Source organism: Mobula birostris, chromosome 32 (genome assembly GCF_030028105.1).
Source record: "Mobula birostris isolate sMobBir1 chromosome 32, sMobBir1.hap1, whole genome shotgun sequence".
NCBI classification, from domain to species: domain Eukaryota; kingdom Metazoa; phylum Chordata; class Chondrichthyes; order Myliobatiformes; family Myliobatidae; genus Mobula; species Mobula birostris.
The window spans coordinates 16,374,482-16,388,002 of NC_092401.1; the positions used below are offsets into that span (position 1 = coordinate 16,374,482).

The 13,521-nt window shown below is 47.1% G+C and overlaps 1 protein-coding gene across 3 annotated transcripts in view; it reads left to right on the plus strand.

The window, feature by feature from the left end:
- lmx1al (LIM homeobox transcription factor 1, alpha-like) overlaps window positions 1-13,521 on the plus strand; it is a 123,090-nt gene that overhangs the window by 90,777 nt on the left and 18,792 nt on the right. For all 3 annotated transcript variants that reach the window (XM_072248298.1, XM_072248297.1, XM_072248299.1), the window contains exon 4: window positions 8,817-9,049. In XM_072248298.1, the coding sequence (XP_072104399.1) occupies window positions 8,817-9,049 (233 nt within the window). The remainder of the gene's footprint in view (window positions 1-8,816; window positions 9,050-13,521) is intronic.

A 13,521-nucleotide genomic window follows, 5' to 3' on the forward strand; every position in this document is an offset into this window, starting at 1 on the left:
ACTTGACTAAATACCAGTTTCGGTTTCTCAGCCATTGCTTCTCCACAGAAAGTGAAATCCCCCTCCCATCAAAATTAGCTGCTATTATAGATTTCCCACTGCCCTGCACTACTAAAAAACTACAGGAGTTTTTAGGTATGGCGAATTTCTATTACCGCTTCATTCCGCGAGCTGCTGAACTTATAGTGCGCTTAAAGGCAATGCCCCTAATCACATGCTTGACTGGTCAGCGGACATGAGCAGGGCATTTGATGATACCAGACAAACTCTTTCAAACAGGACACTTCTGGCACACCCATACCCTTTACTAATGATGCTTCAGACTACGCTGTGGGTGCTTTACACGAACAGTTAGTCAAAGGCGTGTGGCAGCCGCTCGCCTTCTTCAGTCAGCATCTCCTCCCCCTTGAAAGAAAGTACAGCATGCTTGACCGTGAGCTTCTCGGTCTCTATCTGGCTGTCCGCCATTTTTGTTTTCTTCTAGAGTGTCACCATGTCACAGCGTTCATTGACCCCATACCCCTCGTACACACGATGCCCAAAATATCAGACCCTTGGCCTGCACGGCAACAGCAGCACCAGTCAGAGTTCACAACTGATAAACAGCGTATCAAGTGGAAAAATCATGCCGTGGCTGTTTGTCTTTGACTATGCCGGCATGGCAGCTAACCAAGCTACCAAGCCAAAGATCCAGGCTGACTGAACAGCAGTTACAAGCCTGTGGTTGGCTGATATTAAGTTCAAGGACACTGGGCCTTCTCTCCCGTGCAATGCCTCAACTGGTCACCCTCGCCCCACAGTGCCTGCAAACTGGATATGGACAGCTTTTGATCCCATACATGTCTGGAAGGCCTCACAGAAACTGGCTGCACTAAGGTTTGTGTGTCATGCCCTTAGAAAGCATGTGCGCGATCAGAGTCCAATCTGTGTGGATTGCCAGCAGGCAAAAATTAACCGTCATGTCCAGGCACCTTTTGAGGTCCCTGAGCAACAGTTTGACCCTGTCAATGTGGACTTTGTTAGTCTCCCCCCCCCCCCGCCATGGTTAAAAGCACCTCCTTACCACGGTGGACAGTACCACCAGGTGGCCAGAGGTTGTATCTCTAGCATCGATGATGGCCGCAAACGTGGCTCGAGCATTCATCAGCACCTGGGTTGCTCAGTTTGGCACCCCATCTGTTATTTCCTCTGACCGGGGTCCCCAGTTCTCATCAGACCTCTGGACTGCAATGCCTCAGAACCTTGGCTGTAGGCTACAACTCACCATGGTGTATCGCCCGCAGTCCAATGGCCTATGCGAGCAGCTTCACCGCTCCTTAAAGGCTGCTCTGAGGGCTTCTCTGACAGATAAGCGTTGGCCCTGCTGGGGCTCAGAGCAGCTGCAAAAGAGGACCTGCAGTCATCCGCAGCTGAATTGCTATACGCGCAACCGTTACGGGTGCCAGGTGATTTTATTCCTGATGCCACGACCACCTGATCAGCCTCTCAATAGCGTTCTTCCCTCCTCAGTAAATTAGATTAGATTAGATTATGAGGACACGCAGTCCTCTTTTATTGTCATTTAGTAATGCATGCATTAAGAAATGATACAATGTTTTTCCAGAATGATCACAGAAACACATGACAAACCGACTTAAAAACTGACAAAAAACACATAATTATAACATATAGTTACAACAGTGCAAAGCAATACCGTAATTTGATAAGAACGGACCATGGGCACGGTAAAAAGTCTCAAAGTCTCTCAAAAGTCCCATCATCTCACACAGACGGTGAACCTCCAGCGCCACAAACTTGCCAATGCAGCATCCCAGAAGCATCCGACCACAGTCCGACTCCAAGTCCATCCGAAAGCTCCGAGCCTTCGACCAGCTCTCCAACACCGAGCACCGAGCACCATCTCTGCCGAGCGCTTTGACCCTGGCCCCGGCAATAGGCAAAACCAAGGATTTGGGGCCATCCCCTCCGGAGATTCTCGATGGCACAGTAGCAGCAGCAGCGAAGCAGGCATTTCAGAAGTTTCTCCAGGTGTTCCTCCGTGCTTCTCACGGCTGTCTCCATCAAATCCGGATTGTGCACGGCCCCCTAGTTAACACATACGATATCATTCGGAATGGCCACACCGCCATCTTCTCCTCCCCCCTTTGCATCTATTCCTACCATCCTCTTGGCATACACCACTCTTGGATTCCTGTTGACCTACATTCCACCTCGTTTGTTTTTGTCTGGCACAATGCACATCTCAGATCCCTTGGGAACGTAGATCAAAGTAGTTTATCATAGATAAGCAGGGTAAACCTGAATCTATTTCAGTAGATCGCCTTAATCCACCCACCAAGGTTTGGAGGGTTCTGCTACCATTCCTTGCCATAATGACATGACCATGAGTGTGTCAACACATCTCTGGACGAGGCAGAGGTCTCTGCTGTCCCTCGGACGTAGGTTCCGAGCCAGGCGGCTCATCTGAGCTCCAGCTAGTCTCACAATGTTGGTTTTAGTGAATTCTGGGGGAGCATGGGTAGGGTAATGTAATTGATAGAAACATACATAATTCACAGTCACTGATATTGAGCTGGGGTTCACTTTAAGAGGCTGGTCTCATGTGATGATGGAACTACGTAAAGTATTTTTTACTGCGCTTTGTGTTCAGTATTTGGAGCACAATAAATGAGCTGCTATGGTTTATCTTAAACATAAAACGCCTCCGCTGTTTTTATTTGTGAAAATCTACAAGGGCAAGAGGAGCTCTATCTCTGCTAAGGCTGCAAGAAGATGAGGTGAGCAGGGATATCCAGAAGAAGGAGGAGATGTGCATGAGGGCAGCATTAATGCTGGAGGAAGGGAACCCCCATTCTTTGAAGAAGGATGCGTGCCTTGTGAGAATAAGTTGAGTGAACAGCCTTTTCTCTTTGGAGTAACAGAGGATTAGAGGTGTATAAGATGATGAGAGGCATTGATCGTGTGGATAACCAGAGGCATTTTTCCCAGGGCTGAAATGGCTAACACGAGAGGGCATAGTTTTAAGGTGCTGGGAAGTAGGTACAGAGGGCATGTCAGGGGTAAATATTTCACACAGAGAGTGGTGGGTGCATGGAATGCATTGCTCGCGATGGTAGTGGAGGTGGATAGATTAGGGTCTTTTAAGAGACTCTTAGATAGGTACATGGAGCTTAGAAAAATAGCGGGCTATGCGGAAGGGTAATTCTAGGCAGTTTCTAGAGTAGGTTACATGTGTAAGGGGTTTCATCTTTTATGTTACTGTGTAGGCTAATTAAAATGGCTTCTTTGTTATGTTATACTTGGGAATGCTTCTTTGTTATGTTAAACGCTGAGAAAGTTCTTGTGCTAGCAGCTTGATTTGGGTTAGACTGTGATAAGAAGATATTACAAACCAATTGGGATAGTTGTTATGCTTTTGGTGTATCTGTAAGATATTGTATGTGTGGGGTTTTTGGAGGGAGAAGGCGGGAGAGAGAGGCAGAGGATGGACCAGGTGCTGTGAGTCTGCTAACGGGGTCAGACCCCGAGCAGGGCGTTCAGCGAGGCGAGGAGACGGAGACGGACTCGTGTGGAGTGTCTGGTCAACCACCGTTGTTGGTCCCAGGCGGCCGGTCGAGGTGGACCGAGGGGTCGCAGGGTGAAGAAGAAGGGTCCTGAGCTCCAATTGTTTGTGCACGAAGAGATTGAACTTTGATAAGTGTGGCGCCTTTTATTTTCCTTTTATATTTTATTCTCTATTAATTATATAGTTCCAGCAATATCTATAAACTGTAAATCATTTAATCATACCTGGTGTACTGTCTGTTATTTGGGCGGGGTGGGGTACATCACACAGTATTCACACAAACTAATTACCCAGTTTGGTGGGGCCAAGGGCTGTTTCCCTAGACGACAGCAAGCCGAGCGACCCTGAGGCTGGCCCGGAAGGCGGGGGGGGGGGGGCGGCTACACATGGTTGGCAAAACATTGTGGGCTGAAGGGCCTGTAATATGCTGCAGATTTCTACATTCTGCGTTCTCTTTTCTAAGGAGGACATCTCTGATGTTCGGGAAAGGGAAACCTCATCCTAGGAACAGATGCAGTAGATGTGAAGGAACGGAGAAAAGAGAATAGCACGTTTACAGGAGACAGGATAGGAAGAGGTATAGTCAAGATAGCCAATGGAATCAGTAAGGTTATAAAAGATTTTGATAGACAGTACGTCTTCAGAGATGGAGACTGAGAGATTGAGAAAGGGGAAGGAGGTGTTAGAAATGGACCAAGTGAATTTAAGAGCAGGATGGAAGTTAGAGGAGACTCCACGCTCTTTCTCTGGTGAACTCTGAGTCAGAATCACCATTCTATCTTCACATATATCTGAGGCTGATCACTTGCCGCTCATGCGCGGGTTGCTAGAGCCCAGGAGCTTCAGGCTGACTGGAGTCCAAGATGCCAATGATTAGTGTCTGAAATGTAACCACAGAATTCAGGAATGATTTATGAATTTTATGTTGCTAAATATTTTGGAAAGACCTTCCTGAATATTGTGCAACAATCTGGCACATCAAAAGGTCAATTAGTAAAGAATTGCTGGTAAGCAGTAACCGAACGTCCCAAGGCTCTACACAAAATCTGAGACATCCACATGGGAGATTCTGTCTTACAAACTTGATTGAGTTTTTTAATGAGATTAACAAGAAATTTGATGAGGGTAAGGACGTAGATAGGGTGGTGGGCTTCAGTAAGGCCTTTGATAATGTTCCACGTGGCAGGCTCCTCTGGATGGTTAGATCACATAGAATCTGGGGAGAGCGGGCTAATTAGATACACAATTGACTTCATAGTAGAAAGCAGAGGGCAATAGTGGAAAGGCATTTCTCAGACTAGAAGCCTATGACTAGTGGTGTGCAGGGCTCATTGTTGTTTGTCATCTATGTAAATCATTAATTTGGGTAAGAGTGTACAAGGCATGGTTAGTAAGTTGTAGGAAGAACCACAGGTAGACAGGATGGTGAAGAAGGCTTTTGACCCACTGGCCTTCATAAATCGGAGCATTAAGTCTAGAAGCTGAGCCGTGGTGTTGTAGTTGTGCAAGAATTTGCTGAGGTCACACTTACAGTATTTTGTTGAAATTTGGTGACCCAAAGGATGTTGTTAAGTGCAGGAAAGATTTCGAACAATGCTTTTTGGATTTGAAGTACTGAGTTATAAGGAGTGGTTAAACAGGCTAGAACTTTTTTTCTTAGGAGACTGAGAGGTGATGTTGTAGAGGTGTATAAAATCATGGGGGGCGGGGGGTGGTGTATAGACTGCACTCAGTCTTTTTTCCCAGAGATGGGGTATCAAGAATGGGAGGGCATCGGTTTAAGGTGAGAGGGGAAATTGAGAGGCAATTTCCAATTGAGAGGCAATTTTTACACAAAGCATGGTATCTATTCGAAATAAGCTGTCGGGGAAAGTGGTTCAATAGCAATTTCTAAAAGGCAGATGGACAGGTATATAGATTGAAAAAATTTAGAAGATTATAGACCAACCACTGGCAAAGGGTTCTAGCTTGGCTAGGACATCCTAGTCAATATGGACCATTTGAATCATACTCTAATAAATTGGGTCAGAGCGGTGAATGGTCTGGCGCGGAATTACAGGCCTTAGCAACTGAGGTCGCAGCTGCCAACTATGGAGCAACTGGATTCAGAAAATTTCAAGAGGCCAAAGCTGGGAGAGAACAGAGGTACTGGAGGTTTATAGAGCTGGATAAGGTTATGGAAATACAGAATGTGAGAGCAAGGAGACCTTTACAAACAGGATGGTGTTAAAATTAGGGGCCAATTGTAGGCCAAGCACAGGTTAGAAGAGGGAAAATGATTCAAGCAACCTTAAGTAAACAGGGTAAAATGAAAGAGATGCGAGGAGAGGAAGGGAAAGGTCAGAGTAGACATAAGAAAGGCATGACAATATATCCATAACCCGAAGCAATCCATGTTGTGTAATGTTACAGGCGTGGGGCTCAGCAGACCTGGTCAGTGGTAAGGATCTGTGATATTAAACCCTTACAAGGTCCAAGAACGTCACGAATGTGTGAAGAGTCTGGTTCAGTTCCAGTCTCTTGTCACGGAGAGGGATGGTGTCGGTTGCTAGTGAGTAGCATTGCCTTTAGTCTTCCCAGTCACTTCATCTGATGTAATGTTCTTCATTCGGTGCTGTTTCTAACAAGCTGTGGGCAGTGGAGGGGTGATGTCTGGTGCTGAGATGGTGCTGAGGCCCATCATGAACTGGGGGAGAACTTCCACTCCATCCGCCAAAAGCGGAACTTCCTGTACGTATGGAAAATGGTGTCTTTACATGGGAGGTAACCAAAGCTATTGGCTTTATGGAGTGACTTACAATACAAGAACCTTTCCACACGAGAAATTCTGCGGATGCTGGAAATCCAGAGCAACACGCACAAAATGCTGGAGGAACTCAGCAGGTCAGGCAGCATCAAAGATTGCAGAGAGACATTGATAGGATGCAGAAGTGTGCTGAGAAGTGGCAGATGGAGTTCAACCCGGAGAAGTGTGAGGTGGTACACTTTGGAAGGACAAACTCCAAGGCAGAGTACAAAGTAAATGGCAGGATACTTGGTAGTGTGGAGGAGCAGAGGGATCTCGGGGTACATGTCCACAGATCCCTGAAAGTTGCCTCACAGGTGGATAGGGTAGTTAAGAAAGCTTATGGGGTGTTAGCTTTCATAAGTCGAGGGATAGAGTTTAAGAGTCGCGATGTAATGATGCAGCTCTATAAAACTCTGGTTAGGCCACACTTGGAGTACTGTGTCCAGTTCTGGTCACCTCACTATTGGAAGGATATGGAAGCATTGGAAAGGGTACAGAGGAGATTTACCAGGATGCTGCCTGGTTTAGAAAGTATGCATTATGATCAGAGATTAAGGGAGCTAGGGCTTTACTCTTTGGAGAGAAGGAGGATGAGAGGAGACATGATAGAGGTGTACAAGATAATAAGAGGAATAGACAGAGTGGATAGCTAACGCCTCTTCCCCAGGGCACCACTGCTCAATACAAGAAGACATGGCTTTAAGGTAAGGGGTGGGAAGTTCAAGGGGGATATTAGAGGAAGGTTTTTTACTCAGAGAGTGGTTGGTGCATGGAATGCACTGCCTGAGTCAGTGGTGGAGGCAGATACACTAGTGAAGTTTAAGAGACTACTAGACAGGTATATGGAGGAATCTAAGGTGGGGGCTTATATGGGAGGCAGGGTTTGAGGGTCGGCACAACATTGTGGGCCGAAGGGCCTGTACTGAGCTGTACTATTCTATGTTCTATGTTCTATGTAAATGAATGAACAGTTAACATTTTGAGCCAAGACCATTCTTCAGGACTGGAAAGGAAGAGAGAAGATGCCAGAATAAAAAGGTGGGGAGAGGGAAAGGAAGATAGCAAAAAGGTGATAGGTAAAATTAGGTGGGTAGGAAAGGTAAAGGACTGGAAAGGAAGGAATCTGATAGGAGACAGGGAAGAGGAGGGGACCCGTGGAGATGTTAGGCAGGTAAGAAGAGGTAAGAGGTCAGAGTGGGAAAAAGAAGAGGGGAGGGGGTGGGAAAGATATTTTACTGGAAGGAGAAATCAATACTCAAACCATCAGGTTGGAAGCAATCCAGACAGAATATAAGATGCGGTTCCTCCACCCTGAGGCTGGCTTCTTCTTGGCACAAGAGGAGGGCATGGGCCAATATGTTGGAACGGAAATAGGAATTGGAATTAAAATGTTTGGCCACCAGTAAGCTCTACATTTGGCGTAAGGGGTGGAGATGTTCAATGAAGTGGTCTCCCAATTTACGATGCGTCTCAGCAAGGTAGAGGAGGGTGTATCAGGAACACTGGACAAAGTAGACAGCTCCAACAGTTTCACAGGTGAACTATTGCCTCAGTTGGAAGGACTGTTTGGGGCTCTGAAAGAAGGTGAGGGAGGAGGTGAATGGGCAGGTGTAGCACTTTGGCCACCTGCAAGTAGGGAGATTAGTGGAGAGGGACGAATGGACAAGGGAATCACGGAGGGAGCATTCCCTGTGGAAAATAGAAGGGGAGGGGAGATAAAGATACATTTGGTAGTAGGATCTCCTTGGAGATGGCAGAAGTTGCGGAGTGATGTGTTGGATGTGGATGCTCATGGTAAGGACAAGAGGAGCACTATCACTGTTAGGGCAGCGGGAAGATGGGGTGAGAGCGGATGTTCGGGAAATAGAGGAGATGTGGGTGAGGGCAGCAGCAAGGGCCTCTGAAGCCGGGAAAAGACTTGGGAGTCAGAAAGCCTCCTCAGGTTTGATGATGTGGAAGGAATGAGTTGGACAAGGGGGCAATGCAATGGTGAAGCTGAAGCGGTGAGAATGATTCACCGCTTAGCAACTTGTAGAGACTGATCAGCCTCTGAATTGTGGCAATATTCTCAATGAGGTTCACACCACCACTTTGTAGGTAACAGTTATACAGAAAAGGCAGTGTGGAATTGTGTGGGGGAAGTCTGGTTTGAAGCCTACAGGTTGACACTAGCCAGATGGGCTGAATAGCCAGTGTCCTAGAAGCACATGTAATCCCACTGCTGTATGTTGAACACAGGATGGTTTCCCATTGGTGGACTGTATCGAGTACTGTTAATAACCTGACTGTGTTTTAATGCAGCGCCAAGGATCCAAGATTGCACCCTTCCCAGAGCCTGCAGCCTGGCTGTGTTCCTTCCAGAACCACAGCTCCTCTCCCGTTATCACTCCCCCCACCCACACCCCCCGTCCTCCGTGTCCAGGCTGCTGATTCTGACCCACTCTCCCTGACCTTGTCTTTCAGACTCTTCGTCACCAAGTGCGGAGGCTGCGGCAGGGCGATCGGCCGCTCCGAACTCGTCCTGCGGGCGCTGGGCAGCGTCTACCACGTGGACTGCTTCCTCTGCTGCGAGTGCGAGCGGCCCCTACGGCGGGGCGATGAGTTCGTGCTGAAGGAGGGGCAACTGCTGTGCCGCGGCGACTATGAGAAAGAACGGGAAGTGCTGAGTGGAATCAGTTCCGGCCACACTGACCCAGGTACTGGAGCCGAGCCGTGCAATAACACTGCGCACATTACCAACAGCACATTAACACAGGGCTGGGAATGTGGCCACCCTTTGTCCCTCTACTAGTGTCGTTAAACTGACTGCTTGGTTAACGGCACCTTGCTGCTTGTGAGATCTTGCTATACACAAATTGGTTGTCACATCTGTTGCACAGCATAGAGATTTCAGTACCTTTGGTACATTTTCCTGCCTCCAAATACCAAGGTATGGTGTTGAGTGACTAACCCCTTTTACTGAGGTTCTCACCCCTTCCCTCCACACATTTTTCTGAAGGGTGAGCAATAACCAATCTGCCGGAGCAGCTTGAGGCGTTGGGGGGCGTGTGGTAAATGAACTGTCAGTGTTTTCGGTTGTGACCCTATGTGAGGACTGAGAGTTCAGAGTACTGAAAAGGAGAGTTTGAGGGGTGAGAATGTTACCCAGGTTTTCTGCGTTTTGGATATGGACTTGGACTATAGACTTTTTTTTCCTGTCTTATAGTTTATTAAGTGTGGGCACATGGCCAAGTGGTTAAGGCATTCGACTAGCGACCTGAAGGTCGTGAGTTCGAGCCTGAGACGAGGCAGCATGTTGTGCCCTTGAGCACTTAACCACACATTGCTCTGCGACGACACTGGTGCCAAGCTGTATCGGCCTTTGCCCTGCCCTTGGACAACATTGGTGTGGTGGAAAGGGAAGACTTGCAGCATGGGCAACTGCCGGTCTTCCATACAACCTTGCCCAGGCCTGCGCTCTGGAGGGTGAAGACTCTCTAGGCGCAGATCCATGGTCTCGCAAGACTAACGGATGCCTAAATAGTTTATTATATTCTGTGTTTTTTGCCTGATCTTTCTCATGTTTTGTGTGTGGGGGGGTGGGGGGAATGCTTCGAGGGTCATTCCATTTTTGTTTGTTTTTTTTGTGCGGGGAGGAGGGATTTGAGCGTTGATGATCGTGCTGCCATTCTTTTCTTTCTTGGTTTCGTGGCTATCCGGAGAAGAAGAATTTCAGAGTTGTATACTTTGATAATAAATGAACCTTTGAACCTTTGAGATGGGAGCCCAAGGTGACTGGTGGACTGAGGAAGGATAAAAGATGATGGCGGGTTGCGGCAGGTGGCGGAGGGGAGGGGTTTGAGTTGGGAGACAGTGGCATGTGGCAAAGAGCAATAGATGAGAGGGGTAGTGGAGAGGAGGGTGGAGACTGCTGCAGGAGGGAGACAAGCGGGAACACAAAGGGCTACCTGTGCCAGAATGGCGTCTTTCAAATCACACAGCAGGTGAAACTTCAGCAGCGTGAGGAGTGCATTTGCTGAAGGAGTAGGGCTGAGGTGGGAGACGATCACCAAGAAAGGAGCTGTCTGCCCAGGATTTTCCTGTACCCCCAGTAACCTGAATGTCAGAGAAACACCGGGACCTGCAGTGAGGTTTAGAATATTTGAATAGTCTGCTGGTTGCCTGTCAGGTGCTGGTACAGTGCAGCCAACCCCAGGGTGATGGGGTGGAGGCAGCAGTTTGAGCTCTTCATGACTGTCGAGTTACTCAGACAAATGTAGAAGGACTTACTCCTAAAGCAGTGTGACAAGAGATTTGCAAGTGTTGTTCTAAATTCAAGTACATTTATCATCAAAGTATGTATAGTATACTGTATACAGCCTGGAGATTTGACTTCTTGCAGGCAGCCACAAAACAAACACAATGGAATCTATTAAAAATACCCACACTGTAAAGACTGTCAAACATCCAATGTGTGAAAAAATAAATCGCGCAAACAATAAAAAAAAGACAATAACACACAGAATCTTTTCCACAGGGACCCCGAAGGTGAGTCCACATTCCACGGGGCCAGTCCAGCACGGAGGCGAGTGAAGCTGGTCCAGGAGCCCGGGGTTTCTGTTGAGTGAAATGTACAAACAGGGAAACTCTACAGGGAGGATAGTTCTGTCTGAAAGCAGAGACAGTGAACCCTCCTGTTGTTCAGTCATGCCTTGCTCACAATGTATGGATTGACCTAGAGGAGGGGAACGACTCAGATTTACCAATGAGATACATCCACAGTGCAGTGTATGGTCAGTAAACTTGCCCACAACACATTCCAGATTGATGGTGAAGTGACGTCGGCTGAGGGGTGGACTTTGGCTGGGAATCCAAAGAGAGCCCCCAGGTCCCTCTTACACTGAACCAGATGGCTGCAATTTCAGCAAATCTGAGGTCACGTCCGACACAGAGACCAGAGTAGGAAATTCTAGCCCGATATAGAAGGTCTTTGCAGGTGCTGTCTGTTGAATGTGTTAAAATGGGTTTCTGTCTGTCCTCACAGATGGATGTTAGAGATGCCATGGCAGAGTCATAAACAAGAGCAGGGCAGTTACCCTGAATTTAACAATATTACCGAGTAAATCAATTGCCTACTTGCTGTGTATGGGATTTTACTGTATACAAATTACAACAGTGATTACACTTCAATGTTTGTGGAGGGCTGTACAAATGTGAGCCTTTCCTATCATTTAAAGCTTTGGAAGCATTTACACCAGCCTGCCTGTCAACGGACTGCCCAGGAAAACACCAGCCTGAACTCCCGATCACTGAACAGTTCAGGGACATAACCAGGCAGAACTGGACTGTTCTATGTTCATTAGATAATGCACCATAGAAGGAAACCTAAAGTTGAGTTTATTGTCATTTGCACAGGTACATGTACACACAGGTGCAATGAAAATCTCTCTTGCAGTACCATCACAGGCACTTAGCATCAGATAAGCAGCACTCACATTAAAAACATAAGTTATAAACAATTTTTATACAAAAGAGTACAATTAGTTTATTATGTTACAGTATAAGACCATAAGACATAGGAGAAGAACTAGGCCATCTGGCCCATCGAGTCTGCTCTGCCATTCAAACATGGCTGATCTTTTTCTTTATCTCCTCCTCAGCCCCAGTTCCCGGCCTTCTCCCCGTAACCTTTGATGCCATGTCCAATCAAGAACCTATCAATCTCTGCCTTAAATACACCCTGGTCTCCACAGCTGCACGTGGCAACAAATTCCACAAATTCACCACATCTAGCTAAAGAAATTTCTCCACATCTCTGTTTTGAAAGGGCGTCCCTCTATCCTGAGGCTGTGCCCTCTTGTCCGAGACTCTCCCACCGTGGGAAACATCTACTCTGTCTAGGCCTTTCAACATTTGAAAGGTTTCAGTGAGATCCCCCCACCCGCTCATCCTTCTGAATTCCAGCGAATACAGACCCAGAGCCATCAAACATTCCTGGTATGATAACCCTTTCATTCCTGGAATCATCCTTGTGAACTTCCTCTGGAGCCTCTCCAATGCCAGAACATCTTTTCTAAGATGAGGGGCCCAAAACTGTTCACAATACTCAAGGTGAGGCCTCCCCAGTATAAGATTGAGGTACAGATGGAGTGGACGGCCAGCATCTTTTTCCCAGGGCAGCGATACCAGAGGATATCTGCTTAAAGTGAATGGAGGAAAGTATAGGGGAGGTGTCAGACATAGGTTTTTTGCAGAGTTTTGGGTCCCTGGAATACACTGTAGTAAAGGCTGATATATTAGGGACATATAAGAGATTCTCAGTTGAGCATAGGGATGTAAGGAAAATGGAGAGCAATGGCCTGAGTTATTGGGAAGGGTTAGATTGATCGTGGAATAGATTATAAGGTTAGCACAACATCGTACTTGTACTGGGCTGTACCGTTCTATGTACTGCAAAGTGGTCAAGGTGGACATACTGTTACTCTACTGAGGTATTGATTAGGGTTAAACACCAGAGATTCTACAGATACTGAAAATCTTGAGCAGCACACACAAAATGCTGGAGGACTCAGCAAGTTAGGCAGGGGAATAATCAATTGACCCTTCGGGACTTATAAAGGATGCTGATGCAGGGTCTCAACCCACAATATCAATTGTTTATTCCCCTCCAGTGATTAGGATTGTGCAGGTAGGTTCAAAACACAAATGGTGAAGCTATTCTTGAACCTGGTGATGTGCAACTTCAGGTTTCAGTATCTTGTGCCCGATGGTGGCTAAGGAGACGGCATAGCCCAGAGGGTGGGGATCTTTGATGGCGGATATTGCCTTCTTGAGGCAATGCCTCCTGGAGATACTACCGACGGTGGGGAGGGAGGTGCCTATAATGGGCCGAGTCCACTACTCTCCACAGCTTCTAACCTTCCTGCACATTTGAATTGCTGTGATACAATCTCATATAACTACGGGTGTCCTTCAGTTCAATGGCTCTGATCATCTTTCCAGTTATTGTTAAAGAATTACCTGCAGCAGCTACTCTCCTGTGGCCATGGCATTACTGGTAAGGTCTATCTTCCTCCCCTCCTACAGCTCACCAGTTCAGAATGTCATCGGAGACCCCACCACTCCGCTCCACATGCACACTTTGACATTACTCTGTCATCAACCTTTCCAAAATTATACCATCCAGCTT